Source organism: Dermacentor albipictus, chromosome 4 (genome assembly GCF_038994185.2).
Source record: "Dermacentor albipictus isolate Rhodes 1998 colony chromosome 4, USDA_Dalb.pri_finalv2, whole genome shotgun sequence".
Taxonomy (NCBI): domain Eukaryota; kingdom Metazoa; phylum Arthropoda; class Arachnida; order Ixodida; family Ixodidae; genus Dermacentor; species Dermacentor albipictus.
The window spans coordinates 176,342,850-176,366,833 of NC_091824.1; the positions used below are offsets into that span (position 1 = coordinate 176,342,850).

At 46.5% G+C, this 23,984-nt stretch overlaps 1 protein-coding gene across 5 annotated transcripts in view; it reads right to left on the reverse strand.

Moving 5' to 3' along the window:
- The window catches only part of YME1L (ATP-dependent zinc metalloprotease YME1L), a 185,911-nt gene extending 175,960 nt beyond the window's left edge, over positions 1-9,951 (reverse strand). For 3 of the 5 annotated variants that reach the window (XM_065440433.1, XM_065440435.1, XM_065440434.1), the window contains exon 1: positions 9,725-9,950. In XM_065440433.1, the coding sequence (XP_065296505.1) occupies positions 9,725-9,763 (39 nt within the window). In that variant the 5' untranslated portion in view covers positions 9,764-9,950. Of the gene's footprint in view, positions 1-9,724 lie in introns of all 5 variants that reach the window. The other 2 variants (XM_065440431.2, XM_065440432.1) reach the window with 1 other exon arrangement.
- Between the last annotated feature and the right edge of the window lie 14,033 nt (positions 9,952-23,984).

The following is a 23,984-nucleotide window of genomic DNA, read 5'->3' on the forward strand; positions in this document are numbered from 1 at the left end:
TGACACAAGGCAAGGTATGCAGGTGACATTCACTAGTCTGATGGAGCGCCTCTGGGTAGGCCAATTTTTGGCGATGCAGATTATCCTGAAGAATGGTAACTGACCTGGCTGCTCATTGAAAGATGCAAAACAGCCTGCAGTAGGCCGATATCGAAGGCACTTTGGCGGCATCACACACCCAAGAAAGAGACAGAGTTAGGGTGCACAAAGTTGTGAAGGTGGTCTAAGTTAGGAGAGATTGCGGCAGAACCATTACGTAGTCTTGGAGGGGGAGATATCATTGTGGCTAGTGCAGTGTGTCCTTGGAAGAAAATTAACCAGGGAGCTGCAACGGCACACGAAAAACAAGGTTGGCCACCAAGCAGCCCCCAATGTTTCAATAGGCTGCTTCCAGGCTGAGAAGAACTATGGGCGAGTGGTTCGCCCAGAGTTCCCTGCTGAAGCATTCTGTAAGGAATTCATCAGAAGCAATTGCTCATTAGCACAGCCAATAGCCGTAAACCATTGTGTAGCAGTGATCTGCAACTATAATACAGGTTAGGAACAGTATTACGCCAGTTGATCTCAATGCCTTTCTGATTTGCCAGAGGAGGGTGCTGCAAATCTCTTGATAAAGAGTGTTACATTTGTGAACTTGAGTGCTTATTCCTTCATTTCACATTGTAAATCATAGAAGGGTCATCTTTGCGATTCGGACAAATTGTAACTAAGCTCATTAATGGAAGTGCAGCTTAGGTAACACAGTTGACTGCCATCCATTCAAGCAGCTTGGGGCTACAGAAGATTTTTGTTTAAAGTTCTCATAGCGAAACATAATGCGAACGGGACAAGAACACAAGGAAAGAACATTGACAGAGTGCTTTTCCGTCCTTTCTTTCTGTTCCTGTCCCGTTGGAGCTCTTTCACTGTGACAGCTTACAGACTTGCCCCGCTAATGATCCTTCTGTTATTCAAAGTAGAACAAAATGTGGACTGAACTAGCCATAAGTCTAGATATGCACAATATATGAGTATGAATGAGCAGATTCAATGAAGGAGACAAGGGTGAGAGCACTTACTACATTGAATATATCACAAGCACAAACATGTGATAAGGTTGGTGGTATCAAATCACAGTCACACTACTCAATGTACACAGCTTTCTGGATGAGAAAACAACATGGCCCTTGGCTAGTCGGTGTGAACAAAACACTAACAAGATGAGGACAGACAACAGAGTAATCAACCACACTCAACGTGTTCAATCGAAAATATACAATTTTGAGGATCTTCTCAATAATCATCACCCTATCAGCCTTTTCTGGCCAATTATCTCTGCACGAAAACCCAGAAAGTGTGAAACAACAAAAAGCTTTGCTTGAATTATGCAGCTCCAAATATATTATTACGATATCATCGAGCGATGCTCAAGGGACGAGCCGCCGCGAGAACGACGAAGAAATGGGTCGGTGCCCTTGGCACGAGTGAATGTTGGCCTGGCGCTCTGGCTCCAGTCCAGTGTAAATAGCCTGTAAATAGCCTCTTTCGTCTGTGTCTTTCTACGCGTAACATTCTGGTGGAGGTCAGCGATCCCCGTCCTTGCCACAGAACTCCGGAGTGGTCGGTACATCGAGCTTGTCACCATGCCTCCCGGTGACGAGCCCGCCTCTGCAAAAACTTTGGCTGGTTCGACTGCTCCAATCGTCACGGTTGCCCAACATCGCGACCCTGGTGTGTTCTCTGGCCTGGAGGGACAGGACGTTGATAAAGCTATATCAACATGCCAGCGGTAATAACAGGTGGGACCCAACCATTATGCTCGCCAATGTCATCTTTTATTTTGGCGGCACCCCACGCGTGTGGTACCAGACGCATGAAGACGAGATAAGCAGTTGGGACACTTTCAAAGAAAAGCTACGGGAACTGTTCGGCGACCCCATTGGCTGCAAGGTTGCCGCGAGAAAGGCTCTTGCGTCTCGTGTTCAGACATCTACAGAGCCGTACATTTCATACATCTTTGACGTCTTGGCTCTATGCCGCAGAGCTGTCGATGCTATGTCTGAATCAGATAGAGTGTCACGTGTTCTAAAAGGCATCGCCGACGACACTTTCAATTTGCTTGTTTTTGGCAACGTCTCGAGAATCGACGCCATCATTAAAGAATGCCGCCGCCTTGAACAAGCCAAGAGCCGCCGTACCACACACCACATCACGTGGCTACCCAACACCGCTGCTACGTCGACATGTGAGGGTCGACCGTGTCAGACCACCACCTGTAACGTCACCCGTATTGTTCGCCACGAGCTCGTGGCCGCCTGTTCGCCAGCTTTCTCCACGACACCTCCCGATCTGCCAGCAACCACGATTGCCATGATTCAGGCCGTGGTCAGACAGGAATTTGAGAACATGGGTCTGAACTCCGTGTGTTCAACATCTCAACACAGCGTTCCCAAGTTCTCTACCGGCCCTCCTCGTCTCCGGCAGTCCTTTTCTACCACATCTCGCCGCAACCCGTCCGAATGGTGTACCCCTGATGATAGACCGCTCTGCTTCCACTGCTGTCGCATCGGCCACGTCACTCGTCACTGCCGCAACCGATGGCCACCGCCTCCTCGGACACACGCCGCCACTTATTCCCGCACCTTTGGACCTTCTGTTCCCTATGCCACCCGCCATGAACCCACTGCCACTGATGACCCTGCTCCAAACCTTCGCTACAGCCGCTCTCGCTCACCTCAACGCTATCAGTCTCGTTCGCCCCAACCCCGTCGCTTCTCTCCGTCGCCTATCGCCTCCCGGATCTAGCCGGAAAACTGGGCACTGCAACTTCTGGAGGTGAAGCTGCGTTGTCCGCCTGCCCTCAAATCCTCTGCTCACGTTACACATGAACCAAAACCTTCTTGACGTTGACGGCTATCCTGTCACGGCACTCATCGATACAGGTGCTCATCTTTCTATTATGAGTGCTGCCTTCTGACGACGACTGAACAAGCTCCTCACCCCAGTGTCGGCACACGTCGTCCGCGTTGCGGATGGCGGTACTGTGCCTATCATCGGCATGTGTACGGCACATGTTAGCATCACCGGCTGCCACACTCCTGTCCTCTTCACCATGATTGCTCATTGCCCCCACGACCTCATTCTCAGCCTCGATTTTCTCTCCGCACATTCTGCTCTTATTGACTGCTCTGCCAGTACCCTTCGCCTTGAGTTGCAGATTCTCGCAGAATCTTCTGATGCACCCCAGTGCCGCCTATGCCCCACCGACTTTATTCGCCTGCCGCCAAAATCAAATTTAAAAATTAAATTATGGGGTTTTACGTGCCAAAACCACTTTCTGATAATGAGGCACGCCATAGTGGAAGACTCCGGAAATTTCGACCACCTGGGGTTCTTTAACGTGCACCTAAATCTAAGTACACTGGTGGTTTCGTATTTCGCCCCCATCGAAATGCGGCCGCCGCGGCCGGGATTCGATCCCGCGACCTCGTGCTCAGCAGCCTAACACCATAGCCACTGAGCAACCATGGCGGGTGCCGCCAAAATCAATAGCCTATATTGAACTCGTCTTCCCCACCAGTCCCTGATGGCAAGTACTTCGTCACTCCTCTGCCCGACATTCCACTACAGTATGACGTTACCGTGCCTCACAGTATACTTACTATTACTGCGAACCGCACTTTCATGCCTATTTTTAACTTTGGATTGGCAAAGCAAATTCTACCACAAGGCATTTGCCTTGTCAACGTTGATTGTCTCGGTGACCATCATGTGACAACTTTATCGACCGATGCTTCTTGCGAGCTTAGCAGGCCCATCGTGCCAGCCTCGGCCGCCGATACCAAGGTGGAAAAAATGGTTGCGACGGACCTGTCTTCTGCGCAGGCTGAAGGTCTTTACCAAGTATTATCGTCCTACAGAGATATTTCCGACTTTGACGATCGCCCTTTAGGCCAGACGCTCGCGGTCAAGCATCGGATTCTTACTGGAGATGCTACTCCTATTCAGCGACGACCGTAACGAGTTTCTGCGTTGGAACGCCAAGTAAATCAAAGTGAGGTGAACAAAGTGCTAGACAAAAACATCATTGAGCCTTCTTCGAGTCCATGGGCGTCACCTGTGGTGTGGGTTAAGAAGAAGGAGGGCATGTGGCGCTTCTGTGTAGACTACCATCATCTGAACAACATTACTGAGAAGGACGTCTACCCGCTCCCACGCATAGACGACGCCCTTGACTGCCTCCACGGTTCCAGCTATTTCTCTTCTATTGATCTTCGTTCTGGATCCTGGTAGATTGCTGTTGACGATATGGACAGAGACAAAACGTGTTCATCACACCTGATAGCCTATACCAATTTAAAGTAATGCCATTTGGATTATGCAATGCCCCTGCCACCTTTGAGCGTATGATGGACTCCTTGCTCTGAGGTTTCAAATGGTCCACATGTCTCTGTTACCTCGACGACGTCATCGTCTTCTCGCCCACGTTTGACACTCCCCTTAAGCATCTAACAGCTATACTTGATGCATTTCGAAAGGCGAAGCTGCAACTTAACTCGTCCAAATGTCGTTTCGGCCGCCGCCAAATTACTGTTCTGGGCCCCCTCGTTGACGCTTCCGGAGTACAGCCTGATCCCAACAAAACTCGCGCTGTCCGAGACTTTCCAGTTCCGAAGACAGCTGCAGACGTTCGAAGTTTTGTAGGGCTATGCTCATACTTTCGTCGTTTTATTCAAGATTTTGCAGAAATTGCTAGACCCCTCACTAATCTTTTGAAAAAAGGCGTACAATTCTCGTGAGGTACTGCAGAATCCGCTGCCTTCTCACGCCTCGTTACTCTTCTCTCCTCACCACCCATTCTCACCCACTTCGACCCTGATGCCCCTACACAATTGCATACAGATGCCAGTGGTCATGGCGTAGGTGCCGTCTTAGCCCAGCGTCAGCATGGCCAGGATCGTGTTATTGCTTATGCGAGTCGCCTCCTCACACCATCGGAGCGCAACTATTCCATTACGGAACAAGAATGCCTTGCTGTAGTCTGGGCGGTTGCGAAGTTCCATCCTTACCTTTACAGTCGCCCTTTTTCAGTAGTCACTGACCATCATGCTCTCTGCTGGCTCACATCGCTAAGAGATTCTACAGGCAGGCTTGGTCGATGGGCTTTGAGGCTACAAGAATTTTAAAATTGCGTGGTGTACAAGTCTGGCCGCCTGCACCAAGATGCTGACAGCTTGTCGCGTTACCCTGTTGACGGCCCTGGTTCCTCCAATATTATCAGTGCTGCTTCCGTATTCTCTGTATCACAGCTGCTTCATTTCGCCGATGAGCAACGTCGTGACGCCTACATCAGAGCACTCGTCGACCGTTTTGAACACTCTCCCGCCGAGGCCACACTACGCCTCTTCGTCCTCCGCGACGGTACTCTGTACCGTCGTAACCTTCATCCGGATGGCTCTGAGTTCCTACCTGTCATACCTAAACACCTCCACTCAACCGTTCTAGAAGACCTTCACGACGCACCAACGGCAGGACACCTCGGCGTATCTCGAACCTATGACTGTGTACGTCGCCGTTTTTTCTGGCCGGGCCTTGCCCATTCTGTTCGACGTTACGTCGCCGCTTGTGAACTTTGCCAACGACCCCAGCTCCCCGCTGGTTACCTGCAGCCACTCGACATACCTGCCGAGCCCTTCCATGTGTCGGCTTGGACCTTCTCGGCCCATTTCCAGAATCTACATCAGTAAACAAGTGGGTTGCAGTCGCGACGGACTACACGACCCGCTACGCCGTAACCCACGCTCTTCCGACCAGTTGCGCAACTGATGTTGCGGACTTCCTCCTATATGATATCATTTTGATTCATGGTGCTCGGCATCAATTGCTAGCAGACCGGGGCCATTTGTTCTTAGCCAAAGTCATTGACGACATCATGCGTGCCTGCTCAATACAGCATAAATTTACCACCTCCTACCCCCCTCAAACGAACAGCCTCACTGAGCGTTTGAACCGCACCCTTACAGACATGCTATCCAAATACGTTTCATACGACCACCGTGACTAGGACCAGACTCTAGCTTACATCACCTTTGCGTACAACTCTTCCCGTCTCGACACTGCTGGCTTTTCTCCTTTTTACCTCTTGTATGGCCGTGAACCGACGCTACAACTGGACACTGTGCTTCCGTCCACCACAGCATCAACTAGCGCTTATGCCCGTGATGCTATCGCCCATGCTAGCCATGCTCGCCAACTTGCGCGTGCTCATCTACAAGTCTTTCAAGACAAACAAAAGCAGCGCTATGGCCTCCGTCATCGTGATGTCAATATTGTGCCCGGCACCCTCGTGTTGCTTTGGTCACCATCGCGTAAAATTGGCCTTTGTGAAAAACTGCTTTCCTGCTACACGAGCCCATATCACGTGCTTCGCCAAGTGACCGATGTTACCTACGAAATCATTCTAGCCACGCCCACTATGTCCTCTGCTGTCACAACCAGTGACGTTGTCCATGTCGCCCGACTCAAACCCTACAACTCTCCACGCCCCTTGGATATTTAACAGCACCGCAACGGCGCTTTTGCCGCCGGGGGTAGTATTACGATATTCTTACGTAGGAAGACACCGACGAAAAGCTATTTTACAAGTGTATTTACAAGGCAATACGCCGCAGTTGGCCAAGTGGCAACAGCCCGCGCTAGCTTCCAATCGTCATCTTACTGCTCGGCTCTTCGTCATTGGAAATACTATACCGTAGCACTACCCCCGGCGGCAAAAGCGCCGTCCCGGAGCTACTAAAGGCCGGACTCTGAAGCAGTGTAGTAGGTCTTGAGCCTACTGACGTGCACGACATCACTAGATGCCAGAGTAGATGACGAGGTTGAGCCCACAGGAGCAATTTCGTACGTCACAGGCGTCACCTGGCGCAGCACATGGTAGGGCCCTGTATATCGCGAAAGGAGCTTTTCTGAAAGTCCGACGTGACGAGAGGGCGACCACAGGAGCACGAGTGCACCAGACGAAAACTGTACGTCACGGTGGCAGGTGTTGTACTGACGCTGCTGCGTGGTTTGCGAGTCCGTCAGTCGAGCACGGGCAAGCTGGCGTGCATGGTCGGCGAGGGCGATGGCATCGTGCGCATACTCGGTTGTTGAGATCGCAGCAGGAGGAAGTACAGTGTCAAGGGGCAAGGTCGGTTCGCAACCGTAGAGTACATAAAATGGAGAAAATCCGGCGGTGTCAGATTTTGCGGATGCACAAACGGATGCACAAACCTAGGCTCATGTATTTTATCATCTATATCAGGGCTGCACAACTCCAAATCAGTGAGGGCCAAAGGTAGCATCTCTGGGAACCTCACAGGCTGCACTTTTATGCGCATCCTCGTGGAAAGGCATTCTGTTAGCTGTAATTGCTGTCATCCTCAGCAGTGACAAATCAAAAAGGGGGACATGGGCCTGAGGCTGTAACTGACTCTGCAGTAAACCTTGTCTCCCAGTTCTCTGTGTTTTGATGAGCCCCTCCACCTGAAGCTGACATGGATCAGCCCCTGGTCTGAAGCACGCCTTGTAATGCATGCCATGCCAGTTCTTGAAGACAGAAGACAGCTCTTGTACAGAGTTATCAAAAGAAAACTGGGTCTCCCAGACTTAGGACTTCCAAAAAGAGGCAACAATTTCAAGGCATTGGTAGCTATGTTTCCACATTTGATTTCGTTTTTATTAAGCTTTCTATAAAACTGAAGCAGGGGTTAGTTACTCTGTACGCCTTCTTGATCCAGCAAACACTGCAGGTTGATGCAGCTCTAGCTGCATTGTATAGCTGCAATATACCAGCGTCACTAAGAAAGGATCACCAAGAAAGTGGTCACTCTGTTTTTCAACTCTGAAGGACATGAAATGCTGTTGGAACTGTGCTGGTAGGTTGTCAACACATTCTAAAGATTTCCCACGTGAATTAAATTTATCCTTGAACTGAACAAAATATATCCAATGCCGACAGTTATTAAAAAAGAAGCAATTTGTATCTCGGATTTGAAGTTTCAAACATGACACAGACATAGAAATGTTGACGCTTTTGTTATTATAATGGATGAGATGTGTTCATCATACCCATATGTTTAGGACACGCTGCACGTAAAAAAATCAGCCTGTCAAGCCTTGGTCACTTTATTATGAGCTCCTTAAAATGTGCCAATGAAGAGCCCCATGTTATATGCATCACTTTGTAGAAAGCCTCAACAACTGTTATTGCAGCCAATGTTAATAGATCCAAGCAACCTTGACTGAAGCTTACTTGAGTGATGCTCGCCGAAATGTGAGAAAATTATTGCCAAGATAGAAAAATAGAGTGAACACACCAAACAAAACTCATCTATTTGCATTCACTACCATTTGCAATCATTCAATCAAAACTTGTTCGGAAAGCATATGTTATATTCAATTATGGATGCTGCAGGAGTAATGTGGTCAATGCCTTTGTAACATGAACAAGTTCAGTGGTCGTGTGCCATTCTATCTGCTCCTAACAAGAGATAACAAGCTCCAACACCTTTTCTGTTTTAATGTGCCTGTTCCCGCCACCTGTTAATGTCTTCGCTTTCGTGTGACAAAAAAAATTAAAAAATGCAGTTTTTCTCATCATAAAGTTTTTCTCCAATTGCAACACCAGCCAACCATAGTTGTCGGAACTCCGTTGTTGTGTAGCCCTGATTTAGAAAAAGCGCAGACACCTAGTCAGAACAGCTTATGACGGCGATTACATTGTCAATACTGCAAAATATGTGTCGAAACTGTCATAGTATCAGGCCAGGCAGAATAACAGAAGCATTATGACTAATTCCACATCACATCATTTGCTTCACAGTAGTCCATGGCTCATACTACACATTAACATATTGGCCTTACTCCAAAACACATCAAATGAAATGCGGTAAATAAAATGTACAATTTTGTTGAGAAGACATCAGTTCATATCTGATCAATTCAGAGAATAATTAGTCGTTAAACGTGACTAAAAATCAACGAGTAGCGATACCATACATCATTATCAAAAAATTTGCCCCAGAAAAAGACACACAAAAAAAAACGAAGGAGCTCAAATCACATACACAACGATATGTGCACCGAGCAAGCTGTAAGAGTGAAGTGTACGTCATTTCATCATCTCAATTGAGGCATCGTCTCAAGAAACTGACGCTCTCGTTTAGTCTTGCAAAAATGCTGTTGCATTTCAAACCAATAGTAGCTGTCCCAAAGCGTGCAAATTGTGTTTAACTGCACTGCACTTAGATATTTTTACAGTCTGACAATACACAGGCAATATATCTACGTTTTAAATAAAACACCATGACAGACTAGCAGGCACGTGCACAACACACGCTGGAGCACTCGGTTTCGACCTGGCAGCAGATCACGCAAATAATGATGTTCCCCATGGGCGTACACTTCTGGCAACAGGAGCACACATGCAGCCGCGCCTGAAAACGCCGAATAACGAAACACAGAGCTTATTCCATAAACGGCAGACCACACGGTTTCAGAGTGTATGTAATACACGAGATTCCAGTAATCGTGCCCCGATGCTAATCCCGTCCCTACATAGGTTCGCGAAAAGTGTACGGGCGAGTGTCATTTTTTTTTCCTTTCAATTGAACTTCTTCAGCGAACAAACAGCACTCAAATGAATGCGCTGAGAGCGCCCAACATTGGTTTCAGTGCGACACCATCCGCTAAAGCCACTACTCACCTGACCTTGCAGGCCTACAGCGTGGCACATGGAAAGCATTGCGGGTGCTTGTTCCACGTTTCGGTCAAAGAGGCGCTACGTACGATCCCTTATACAATACACCTTAATAAATAACAGTAGGCTAAGCAAAATTTGGCAAAATCGTGCGGTTTCATCTGGAGGCGACCCGAATACCGGCATTTAATGACTGCAGCGCCATCTTAAGAGCCTAGACGCCTTGCTAGGCTCGCCGTGCGTTATAAAGCAAGTCTACATCACGTCTACATAATGTTGGCGCTAGTAATTGCTCCAAAGGCTAACAAGTGTGGTCTCTTTTGCATCATACATATCTTGAGGTACTGTTATTCTTTAATTATAATGTTTTTAAACAAATCAGACAAGTATTTTGGAATAATTTTTTAAAATGTTTAAGATCTTTTTTTTCTGCTGCTGCGTACACCGTGCGCCAAGCTGTGGTAATTAATGTCCGTTCCCGCGCCAAATTTTACACTGTTCGTACATAGAGAATATGTGGTGCAACTACCACAGATTGGAAATGCCCTGGACGACACAAAAAGATACACACGCCCACGGTGCACACGCCCTTAGTCCAAATAAATGCGTCCACCAATCAGCAAGGTCTAAAAACATATCGTCGCGTACGGCCCACTGGGATGTGGAATCCATAGTTTCTTACAATAGTAGTGGAATCATCGTGTGAAGTATTACAGCGTTATATACACGGTTATACATTGCGCGATAACGATCGTACCTGCAAAGTACTACATCTCTACGCGCCGCGGAAAGATCTGAAAATTCAAGCCGAACGCCGTTTTTGCTTCTCCTCGCGGCCGCCGCGCTCCAAGCCGGAGGATGACGTGTCATGCAAGTTTCATCCTAAGGTCCCTCTTCATTTCATCCTATTTCAACCTGGACTTTATTTCAACCTAGACGACAGCGCTCGTTTCTCCCCTGGCGGAACGATTTCACCCCCTTCAAGGTCGCGCCCGCGCTACAGTGTACTAGAATCATCTGTACCCGCGCTTATCGTTTGCGACGGCGTCTCTTCGCATGACTGGGAATTATTATTGTGTTAGCAGTGGTCGGAGTTAACGTGTGCCGAGAAATTCAATATGTGCACGATGCATTGAACATGACCGGAGTTCATTCCTGCATCACCACTGCACCGATCGATCGAGTTACTAGACGATACACGCCCGCGTCTTGGTCGCGCCGGCATTGCTGAAGCAGAAATGGTTACCAATGCTTTCGACTTCCGCTTATTTACCACTGTTAAAAAATTGCCAAGCTATTTACGCTGCCGCCTCTATTCTATATCGTAGCGGACGTACCAGTTAAAGTTGTGCGCGCAGGTCGTACTTGTGCTATGCAGCGATATATTTTGCTTATTTCCGCACAGTGTCGATAGAAGTCCATTGTCACCATCAGAGACAACACGGATTCGTAGCAAACATTTTGTGGGAAACTGCAAAATTGATTTTAGCCAACACGCATCGTATGTGCCGACGATTTTTCCGTGATCTGTTATTTGTGTAATATGTTACTTCACTAGACGGATCAAAGCTTAGAGAAACAATAAAACGCGCAAATCGAATGTCTGCATGTTTTTGTTTTACTTCGCACTGCAGCAAGAGAGATATACTTCCGTTTTGTCTGCTTGTTCCCACGTCGTGCAGTGCGCGCAGACACCGAAACTATGTCATTTTCTAACGTGTTCCAGCGCGTGTTCACTTATAGCGCTAGTCAGGTGCCCTCGTGCACAGCGCCCGAAACCGTGCGCTGCGCGAAACAAGACAATCACAACAGCTCGCGCGCGACGCCGTCAACGAAAGTGCGCCGCGCTGAAAAAAAAAAAAAAATGAAGGTGGGGCCCGTGGCGTGGCGTATGCGCTACGCGATCTTCAAAATCCGGTATGGGAGAACGCCGAGGAATTTCGCTTGCGGGGGCTAGATGGGCGAGTGGAGAGAGTGTCTCGCTTGGCAGTGGAGCTCGCCTCCTGAAATCATGGATTTTCGGCACTTGAATATATCTCGGCTATTAATGAGCTGATTTGAAAAAAACGTTAGAGAACATGGAGAACCCTAGAGAACATGGAGCAACTTCTAGCGTATAACCAAAATTTGCTATGGGGCCTGGTGAGGGGCCCTTTAAGGTCTATGTAAACTGATAGCGAAGCTTCCAAAGAATCCACATGTGATAGAAGCCCACATGTCAAGAAAATGGCAGCTTAATTTTTGTTGCAACCGTCATCTATCGGGAGAACAACTAACAGAAAGTAAAAAATAAAAAGTGGTATCACATCCGGAAATGACAGTGATGTCAAGATCTTATGATACTTGTCGTGAATTTTTTAATTTCTTTAGCACTCACCATGGCCACTACGTCAGCAGTTATTTTTCTTTTGAAGCTGAGCCAAGGTTGGGACTTACCTCAGTTGAAGTGCCAGCGTATCATTAAACTATAGGAGTGGCGTATGTCTTAACATGAACATAATCAGGCTGTTATTGACACCGCAATTATAAAGAAACGAAATTAAAAACAAATTTACCTAGAACAATGCATTAGATAACCGTATACCACAGTTTGTTTGTTTCAAAGTATTAAAACGTTTTTCATTGAATATCGAGCCTCTTTAAAAAACAGTTTCACACAATTGCGATCAAGAACATTAAAGAACATTCAAGATCAAGAACATCAAGATCAAACTATTTCTCAGTGGGCACGTAGCCACTGCAAAAAGTCACTCTAGCCTCCACAGCATTGCTCCTGATGTCTGAAACGGAGTATAGTTGGTAAGGATTCATAATGCAAAAAAAGGGGTAAGCCATGCAGACATGGACAGAAGAGAAGTGGACAACACGAACGCTGAAGGAAGCACTGAGGCATCCGTGTTGTCCACTGCTCTTGTGTCCATGTCTGCACGCCTTACCCCCTTTTTTGAATTATGAATAATTTCAACTGTAGGGGTTGAAGGACGGACTTCAGGATGGAAACACAACTTGGGAGGATTTATTCTTATATTATGTACAGAGAGGTGAGCGACAAGTAACCGTCGTACTGACATTACGGGCCGGCAGCAACTCGGACGCTGCGGCCCGCGGCAAGAAGTTCGAGAGAGGTGAATCAGGGAATGTCCCAGAATCCTCAGGTCTCTCTGGAAGGCTTCTTATAAGCCCTTCGAGCACTGCAAGTCACGTCATGTTTGACCAATGGGAGAGTCCACTCCGATGACGCCACTTGCAGCCAATGGTAGGCGCCCGTGTCGTGGTGTCACACCTGGCGGCTTGCTGCGGTCTTGCCTCGCAGACTGGCAATGGACTTCGAACAAGGAGAAGGGGAGGGCTGCACCTGCTTCATTGTCGGATGCCCACCTGCTAATCCCGGCGGCGCACGAACTTGTTGGCACGTAAACTTGTTGCCTTAAACTTGTTTGCTCGGCCGCTTCTCTGGAATGCGCTTTCCTGCTTCTGCATTCCTCAATTAGCTGTGCTGCAATCCGATGTGGTCTGGGGAACTCGAAGTAATCGCAGGAAACAGGTCCATATCTAACAGCTCGTCCTCGCCCCGGTAGTTCTGAATGGCCGGTGAACTCAATTCGCTGGCCATGAGGAACGCTGAAAGAAGCTGCAGGGTACTGGGGTCGAGCCACGTTTGACAACCCTCGGGATCCTGGGCCCTGGAGAACATACGTCAAACAAACCAAATAACACAGCGCTGCCCCACGTGTAAGCGCAGGCTCTTCACCCCTGACTCGCCAGGCTATTACTGAGTCAAAATGAACCCTGATCTTTTAGTTCCCCAATTTCGACAAAACTGTTGTAACCACCCTTCCAAACAGCTATCCATTTCTCCTCGATTGCCGACAAGACCAGAGTACTATTGTTGTTGCAAAACAAAAGGGTCGTTGACGATGCAAACAACAAATGAAAACAGCCGAACATAACTTAAGTGGCCTAACCACACGAACAGCATGTTTCCAATCTATCGCAGTGGCGTACTTATCGCACTTATTGGTGCCACTGAACAATCTGGTCAACCTCACAAGTACGTAATCACAAGCGCACTAGCCTTGTGGTCACTAAACAGAACGCGTACTTGCGTTGTAGGCAAACTTTTCATTAACGCTTACTCACGTTTTTTCCCTGAAGGTCCTACAGGACACGTGACATAAACGAACAATTAAACTTGCGGGACTTACACACTCCGCAGAACCCTTAAAATAATGCGTCTTTTAATAACTCGTTCCACGCGTACTTATCAGAGAAGTCAGAATACGGCTGCCCTCCACACACACGAGCAACCCAGTCATAAAGTCTGCTTCCTTCCGTCCACACAGGACACGCGCTAATGGAACTAAGAACGCTTCTCCGTGCAAATCATGCACTCACTGAAAATCTACGCGCTTAACCTTAGAAAATTCAACTCTTAAAAAGAAAGAAGGTTAAATAACACACACGCGCGTTACGATAGGCCTCTCAACAATAACCTTGACCCTCAGGTTACTCACACACACAAAAAAAAAAACCTATCTACTTATTAATGAGCATCTCGCGAGACTACATGTTTACATAAACCTCATCTTTCAAATCACGGAGCTTCTCAAACGAAAACACAAACAAAGCTCAAACCTTACACATTGAAAGAAATCCTAGTCTCAAATCGCGAAAAACTTTCCGATGCTCAAAATAAAAAAAACAAGACACTCCATTTCTACGGAAGGGCTCTTCGCCTCCCTTTCCAAACGCTTATGTCTGACTCATACTCTGAGCCGTCCTCGCGGTGGTCGCGGCTTGAAAGCTACTCTGGCTGCCGAGAGACAACAAAAGGGCTGACTAACTATCAGCTCCCCCAAGACGTTACGGTCTCCTGCCAATTTGCGTCCTCGCGCCCCGCTTTCAACACGAACTCGATTGACCGCGTCGCTACTCCCCACCTGGTCTCGTCCTACCACCTTGCGTTTCTTCGAACTGCACGCTGAGCTGTGAAAAGAACTACGGAACGACGAGGAGCGTAACTGCCTCGTGCCCTTTGTCCGCGTCCGTGCAGAACATTCTTCGCGGTCCCCCTTTGACCTGTGGCTCGAACGTTTAGGATGCGTCAACATCGTCAGTGACGACCGCACCTTTCTTCTCCTCGCGCCCTGCCCATTTGGGTTTCTCGCCATCTTTGGCGGCGCTACATTAATTACCGACTTTCGGTCTTTACTGCGCTTCTTTTTACGGCGCTTTCTCTTTGCACTCGCTTTCATGTCGCCTCGTGCCTCGTGCTGGCCGGTACACATTTCGTCGGCCCGGATCGGCCTCTTACCCGCATTGTCTGAGTGATTTACATTTAAATCTACTCTCTCTCTGCCTCGACTGGCGGACAGCTCAACCGACTCTGGCACAATGCAGCAGGCTTTACTCGAGTTAGACAACTCGCACTCTTGCGAACTGCCCTCTACTACATTGCCCAGCTCACGCTGTGCATCGGCACACAGCCCGTCGGTATCGATCGCTGTCTCACGCGCACAGTCCGAATGATTATTAACTGAATCATCCCTATCTAGGCCATCTAGACTGGCGGAGAGCCGCACCGATCCCTGAACAATGCAGTTGTTCTCTCGTGGACTACGGAGCTCGCCATCCCGAGAACTACTCTCAACTGCATCGCTCAGTTCGCACTTCACTTCTGCACGCACATCTGGTTCTACATGGCTCGCGTCTGTCGGGTCAGAAGTACCCTTTCCTTCGCTAGCAACCTCGCTAACATTACCAGCGACGCACACACGCGGTAACTGTGCCAATTTGTTCGCAGCTGGCCTAGCTGTCTTTACAGTCATCTGTTGGCACAGCACCTCGTCGCTCTCCTTGCCGCCTTTAACGGCCTCTGTTGCCACTAAGGCATCGTTAGCAGCTAGCCTTTTCCCTTCACCTATCAATCTGCAGCCAATCTCACAGGCACTACTCTTTTCGTCGGCTTCTGGCGAAAGTCTAGACACTTCCTCATTCTTTTGCTCTGTACTTCCTACAGAATTCTCAGACAGCCGTTGTCTCTGTGCCAATAACTGATCACAATCCTGTATCGCTTTGATCAGTGCTGCCTTCTCTCTCTCATACTTTTCCTCTCGCTCAAGCTTACGTTGATTCTCACGTTCGCGTGCCTTCTCACGTTCGTGACGCTGACACATAAGAGCAAGTTCTTGAAGCTCCTGCTTCCGTTCATTCTCGCGTTCTTCACGCTGACGCTTACTCCTAAGTTCACGACGCTCTCGCAAACGTACACGACGTACACGCTCCCGTGGCTCCTGTATCACCTCCCAAGCAAGCTCAATGCTTTTATCATCATTGCCACTATCTTCAATCGCCTTTATGATAGCTGGCGTTTTCATCCGTTCGTCCGCCTCAACTCCCAAATCGTCGCACACCAACAACAAGTCCAACCTCGCCAACCTTCTAAGATCCATGGCAGCTGCCCCGACAGGTGGTTAAAACTGTTTTCCTTAATTAATTTGTGCAAACACACTATGCAACAAACTCCCGATTCCCAGAACTATCAAAATTGAACACACAACCTTTGAGTCTGGCGAATCATAAGGAAAAAAACCACGCGCTCACTTACGGTTGCAGCACCCTGCCATCCGGTTCATTCGTCCGCTGTTCCCGGTTCCTTCCGGACTCCCTGGGTCGAAGGCTCGCTCCTTCTTCGATACTCCCAGTCTCTTCGGACCTCTTTCGACGAAGGCTCTCTCTTCTTCGCTCTTCCCGGTTCCTTAGGATCTCTCTCGACGAAGGTTGATCCGTAGCGCTGCCACCAGCCGATGCATTCGGAGGCGATCCCACCGCTGCCACCAGATGTAGGGGTTGAAGGACGGACTTCAGGATGGAAACACAACTTGGGAGGATTTATTCTTATATTATGTACAGAGAGGTGAGCGACAAGTAACCGTCGTACTGACATTACGGGCCGGCAGCAACTCGGACGCTGCGGCCCGCGGCAAGAAGTTCGAGAGAGGTGAATCAGGGAATGTCCCAGAATCCTCAGGTCTCTCTGGAAGGCTTCTTATAAGCCCTTCGAGCACTGCAAGTCACGTCATGTTTGACCAATGGGAGAGTCCACTCCGATGACGCCACTTGCAGCCAATGGTAGGCGCCCGTGTCGTGGTGTCACACCTGGCGGCTTGCTGCGGTCTTGCCTCGCAGACTGGCAATGGACTTCGAACAAGAAGGGGAGGGCTGCACCTGCTTCATTGTCGGATGCCCACCTGCTAATCCCGGCGGCGCACGAACTTGTTGGCACGTAAACTTGTTGCCTTAAACTTGTTTGCTCGGCCGCTTCTCTGGAATGCGCTTTCCTGCTTCTGCATTCCTCAATTAGCTGTGCTGCAATCCGATGTGGTCTGGGGAACTCGAAGTAATCGCAGGAAACAGGTCCATATCTAACACAACCTACGTCGCAAAGGGTATATACATTCTAGTTGTTTAGAGCTTCACTATCGAACAATATATACAGATAGAACGTTCTCATTTTTTCCGGTGGTGGCCGGGGGTGGGCAACTGGCTTTTCGAACCCCCATATATATATATATATATATATATATATATATATATATATATATATATATATATATATATATATATATATACAGTAAAAGCTCGTTAATTCGAACCGCAAGGGGAAGCCGCTTCAGTTCGAATTAACGAAAGTTCGAACTAACGAAAGTGAAGGAGGGCAACAGTACACTGCGATTTGGAAGCAGTAGGGCATGTCAGAAATTTGGCGTGTCAGAAAGTGATGGCGTGTGCCGCGGGCACACGCCATCTTCAAGTCGAAGCTCTGGGTCCGACTTTGCCACACCACCGATGTCCACCGAAACGAACGTTAGCCGAGGCTTAACACCATCACAATGAATCGCGACGGCCGCGGGATACCTCCTAAGCAGAAAACAGAGGTGCACAACCGATGAAGACTGCCGAGACAAAGACGCTGAACCTGTGAAGGTGGCGAAGGCCCTGATTCGTTGGTTATTGATTGCAAGCGCAGCTGCGACGTACTTGATTCACTGTGTTTTGGAGCTTGCCGTGCCATCTCCGCACAATATTAACAGCTGAACAAGATTTGCAAAGCCTCTGAGATTCGCAACGGGCAAGAAGTCTCGGAGGTTACGTAGAACGGAGAGGCGGCAGCCGCCGCTGCCTTCTGGCTGACCCCGCGTCGGTTAGATTTTTGTCCGATTTTGCCTTCTCTCGCCGTTCTCTCCGTTTCGGAGGCAATACAGCCTTGTGTGTAGGCAGTAGGTGCGTTTCTCTGGCCGTGTGCCAGGCGAGCGTAGTTCGAATTATCCGTGAGGGAACCTTCTCGCGTTCGAATAAACGGACTTTTTTATACATAGACTTCTATGGAGCTTGGCCGGACCAAATCGTACAGTTCGAATTATCCATAAATTCGAATTATTGAAGTTCGAATTAACGAGCTTTCACTGTATATATATATATATATATATATATATATATATACGCAGGAAAGAGACGACGAACTTTTTGGAAGACTTCTTTTACTTAACGTTTTCGGCTGGTGGACCAGCCTTCGTCAGAGTACAGTAAACGTTAAGTAAAAGAAGTCTTCCAAAAAGTTCGCCGTCTCTTTCCTGCGTACATTACGTCGGGTCCTGCGTGCTGAACGTTGAAGAAAACCCCTATATATATATATATATATATATAACTTTAGTACATTGAAGAAGTGTGACCTTGATGAATATGTGCCATTTGTTTCTTCTCTTGTTAGATTTGAATGCAAAATATCTTGACGTCATTTTTTTCCAGAATGCTAGCTATTACACATTTCTATTCCACTCCTGTAATAGCCCTATGTAAGAGCTAACAGTATCTGTAAATAAAGAAAGAAAAAATAAATAATGGTTCGCTGAAGTGACGGCCTTATACGAGTATATACAAGACCTCATAGTAGGAGAAAGTTCCATTTCACAACCCGAGTACTCTCGCACCACCTGGCTTCTCTTGGTGGTGTAATATTCCTTTCTGTAGTTGTCTTACATTTTGCTATCGCTAATACTGCTTCACCTTTCCAGCAAAACTGTAGCCTCTCTTTTTCTTTCTTCTGCTGCGAGTTTGAGTGTTGCTGCACATGACTGTTATTGATACTGATTTCGAGTGAATCTGGCCTGGCCTCATTTCGGTTACTGAGTGAAATATATATATATATATATATATATATATATATATATATATATATATATATATATATATATATATATATATATATATATATATATATATATATGTATATATATATATATATATATATATATATATATATATATATATATATATATATATATATATATATATATATATATATATATATATATATATATATATATATATATATATATATATATATATATATATTTGTGAGCTCCGCAGGCAAGTGGCAATGTTTCCATCCCTAATAAATGTTGTAATTTATTAGAAGAGTTGTTATTTTTTTCATAGTCAGCATTGCTTAATACTGGAAGGAGATGCAATAATGAGACACATATTATTCACGAAGATTTCACACGTTGATAAAAGACTGCCAAAGGGGTCACTGAAGTCTGCATGTTTCTTTCAGGGTAAAAAAAACAAACAAAAAACATGCAAAGCAATCTGAAGGGATGTGAACATACACTAACATGTTAATTCTCTAGGCATACTAGCTATCCATACCATTAGAAATAATTGTTACTTGCATGGCTACCTCCTTCTCTTTAAAACATAACACATTTATCACACGCTGGCAGCTTTCCTGCTGATTGCTTCCAAGTGTTACTTGAGGTTGGTTCAATGCAGCAGCATAGGTGCGCTTTTCAGGCTCATTAGGAATAGCAGCGTTGACCATTTGCGTTGGCTCAATAACTTCTTTTGTCGGTTTGAGATGCAGGAAATTACATGCGTACTCTGTTTCCATACCAATTAGTTGTGCCGCACTGGATGTCTTCTTTGTGTTCGATGTTGTGCTTGCATTCTTTCGACCCAAGACGAACATCTTATTCCTTTGCTGAGCAGCTGTCCAGCAGGAAATCAACTGTAACTGGCTGGGTTGTCGCCGCCGCAGTTAGCACACACAAACTTTTCTTCACTTGTACATGTCTTAATGTCATGACTGAGAACCCCCACAGCGCTTACATTTCTGTTCCCCCGACAGACAGTGCTTAGCTCGTGTCTGGTAAAGCCAATCTTATTTTATTATAGCGCAAGCTGAACGACAAGGACAACAGAAAGGCACATCTGACACACACTGCACATCTGTGGTCCTTCGTTCAGCTTGCACTACAACAACATAAGATATGCCACACAAACAAACCCCTATAGCTATCCTCATGGTAAAGCCAAGGTTAATCTTCTCTGGGCATTCAGAATTGGGAGCAAATGTGAGAACTACTGAGTTGGTGCACCTCAATTGACTCCCATTCAGATGTGAGTAACATGATTGGCTGACGCTGAATATCAGAGGCCATCCAATTTGTTGTTCAACTGGTGTTTGTTTCTTGGGCATCACTATCTACACCAACCTACTGTGGCAACGCACGGTTGAAAGTGTTGTGGCTGCACCAGTTCAAAGAGTCAACGCACTTCATCGCGTAGCAAGTGTACGTTGGGGAAACAATCCTATGTCTATACTTAAACTGAATGCCGCACTGCTAACAAGTTGCATTCTTTATCAGTTGCTGCGAATATCACCATCATTGAGTCAATTCAAGCACTTGGAGGCAGTACACAGAAAGGGACTTCACTTGGCAATGGGAGTTCCTCAGGCAGCCTCAAACAAGATTACTAATGAAGCAAAGTCTCTTCTGCTTCGCCTTTTGGCACCTCAGGCCTTGAGGATGCAGCTATTAAGGCTGCACGAGTCCCCCGCGGGCATGGCGCTTATATGGAGGCTAAGAGCAAGAACTCGCTCCCATTTCCATGAGGGTCTGAATATCTTCCTATTAGGATTGGAATAGCTTAAACTGAGTTGTCTCAACCCTCCATAGTCTTTTCCGAACGTTACCTGCAGTCTCAGCCCAGATACCTGCAGCTTGGGTGGCTGGGGTCTGCACCAACAATAATGCAGTAAGCAATGAGCTAAAAACAAAATTTTTGTTGAAAACGTAGAGGCACCAAAGAAACCTCAATGATGTGGGTAACACAACTCTGGTAATGACACTTAAGGAGGGCTTCCCCATGACCGGGGGGGGGGGGGGGGGGGCTCTGGAGTCAGCCCCTCCCGTACCAGCACCTATGGCGACACACATAAGATGTTCACTAAAAAAGAAAAGAAAGAGAATACCTACCAGGCTACAAATGAAAATAAGCCTTCCCATGAAATAAGAGCAGACACAGCACCACGCTCTTCACAGATCACCCCTCATTTTGGAAATAATATACAGACACATGTCGGTTTTACTGGCATCAGTTAAACACAAATATTTACAAGAAATGCTCATTTAAACAAGGCAAATGATCTGAAAAAGTGTGCTGAGAATTTAAAAAATCCTTGAACATATGATCACAAGTGCAAACATGAGCTTGACCTGCATGCAGTCTGATAAAGTCAATTTAGGAGACCTCAGAGAAACCACCTGACAAAACAAAGCAAGTAGAGAGGTAATCCAATTGATATTAGAGAGTTTTAGCAGAGCATTTACGGTCCGCTCCGCTCAGACCAGCCTATCATAACCATTTGTACACAGTCGCTGAGCAGAACGCTACCAGGAACACTGATGCGCATGCACACAGCACACATAGTGGCAACAGAACGTGGAACGCTGACCATATTCCACTAGGAACCTGATTTAGCGGAGCGTCATGGTGCATCTAGTTGCTTTCGTAATCGTTCTACAGCCAAGCTGAGAGCATATCAGTGGCATCTCTGGTGGACGCTCTTGTTAGATAAGCGAAATCAATGCATTCTATGCAGCCACCAGTGCACGTGAAATGAGTGCAGAGCGGAGCGTAAGCAACGCTCTGCTATAACTGTCTATTAGCATAAAACTTCTACAATTAGTCCCATATCTCCGAGGCCACTCAACTAGTCTAAGAACAAACTGTGCATAGACACAGAAGCAATTTTTAATTTGTTTGCCCAATTCTCAAGGCACACCAAGGCAAACTGAAAGTCCATTGTATATGCACAAAGAGGTGCAAGAAATGAAAATGCTTTCTTCAAATGGTATCGCTTCTGACCAAATTATTTCCAACGCATTGTCCTTACCAGCAAAAGCAGACAAAAGATTGAGATTTGTCAACAGTTATTGTGCCATCAAGCCTGCTCCATGATTTACAATGCAAAAAGACAGAAAAGAAAGGGCAGGGACGACTCAAGCATGTTTTTTGCACTTTCCAATCCTGAATCTTTCCTTGAATCATGAATCTTTTCAATCAGCCAGGACTCCGTCCTTATCAAGCCTGCTTTAGGATCTTTAGCAATGTACTTTAGCAAGGAGAGAAACATGCACTGAAAGAATAAGTCAACCTTGAAACTGGTGCGAAACAGTTCAGTAACTGATAATGTAACTCCAGGGTCTTGAATGATTTATGATGTAAACTGTGGCCTGTACAAGTGTATAAATGATAACTGCCTCATTTTTACAACATTAATTCTTTGAGTACCAAAGAAAACGACGCAATCTGCTAGCATCGACTAATGAACAGGTTGGCTTGTTGCCAAGAAAGGACTCGCCTAGAGGCGATATCAGAGCTCCATGCCACATAGCAATACAAAGGAGCCCTTTGGCAAAGGGTCCATGTCATTGTTCAAGCCTTTTGTAGAATAGTTACCATGTTTCCTTGTGAAGCTGTTGCTTTTGAAATCTTGGCAAGGGCTTGTTCTGACAGCGCGGGGCTAACAGCACTGTGATGGTGCAAGACAGTGCATGACTGCAGTCCTGGGAGTGGTGGTTGGCAGCATTATTTATACCCAATCAAGCTTGTCACCACACTTTACCTGTTGTGCTCTGGTACTTAAAGAGTCAACTATAAGAATCGCCATACAACAGAGAAGGGCTTGTGTACTGTGAATTAAAGTGGAGGACACTATTGCCATTTAGGCAATTTATGAGCAGAGAAGCATAGATTGTCCCACAGGATACTCGCAATTTCTGCTAACAAATTCAAACATATAGCAAGTCTATCTCATTTACCTCGCCCCCTCTTTGAACATGCAGTATCAAGACAACAACATGAAGTGGGGTTGGATGCATGCATCAGATCCGGACGGTGACTGCAGGTTCATTTGCGAATGAGTGGTAGTGTTTGCCACACAATGACAAAACACGTGTGGTGCACAGCAGCAGGACAGCACTGCCATCCTGCCCTCCTCGCTGTGTAATCAGACAGTTTGCCTGTGCTGCCATGGGAACGGGGTGCGCATGCTCTGCACTAGTCTTGCATGCGTTTTGTCAATGATGCTGCAAGTGTTTCCATCTTTGCATTACACACTCCACAGCTTCATTCATTGTCTCACCGTATAGTATTTACCAGTGAGGTCAACTTGCTAGGGCTGCTGTCATGTTTGGCCACTGTCAAACAGGCCAATTTTGCTTTTAGTGAAAGACAACGCATTTTAAATTGTGAAGAATTTTTCTTTCTGGGTACATTCTTTGCTCTTCAACATGGTTAAAGAGTTGGCGTCGTCAAAATTGTACCTATTCAGTATTGATTCAGCATTTACCTTTTTTTCGTTCTGCTGCTCTCCAAATGAAATTTGCATAATAATAGCCAAATTATTTTCAGGCTCATTTTCTTCACTGCACGTAATTTCTCTTGTACGTGGACTAACCCTAGCCACTTAGTATTTTTGTTTATATTCATTTATTTTTCAGAGCACATTTTGCTCAGTATACATAGGCTTCAAAGGATTGCCTGGTCCAACCTTCTGTACTGCTACATTTGTAATTTTTTCTTGTGGCCTCGATGGTAATCTTGCACAATAATTAATCACCAGTTGCAATTCCACTTTGCATTTTGAGCACAACCGAGTTTTCAAGCACAAGTTCTCGGTCTCTTGCTACTACTTTGTACTTGGTCATTTGACCATAGTTCTCCATTATATGACTGCACATCTCACCTTTTATTTAAATTATGTGTGTCCTTGCTGTCCCATAAACCTGTTACCATTTTTCATCAATACTCATAGGTTTGCATTTGTCTACTCTAGCTATTTCATTTCCCTGTATAGTGACTGCCCTATCACTGCATTAGGCACTGTATTATTAGGCCATAAGAAACTGACTTTCTT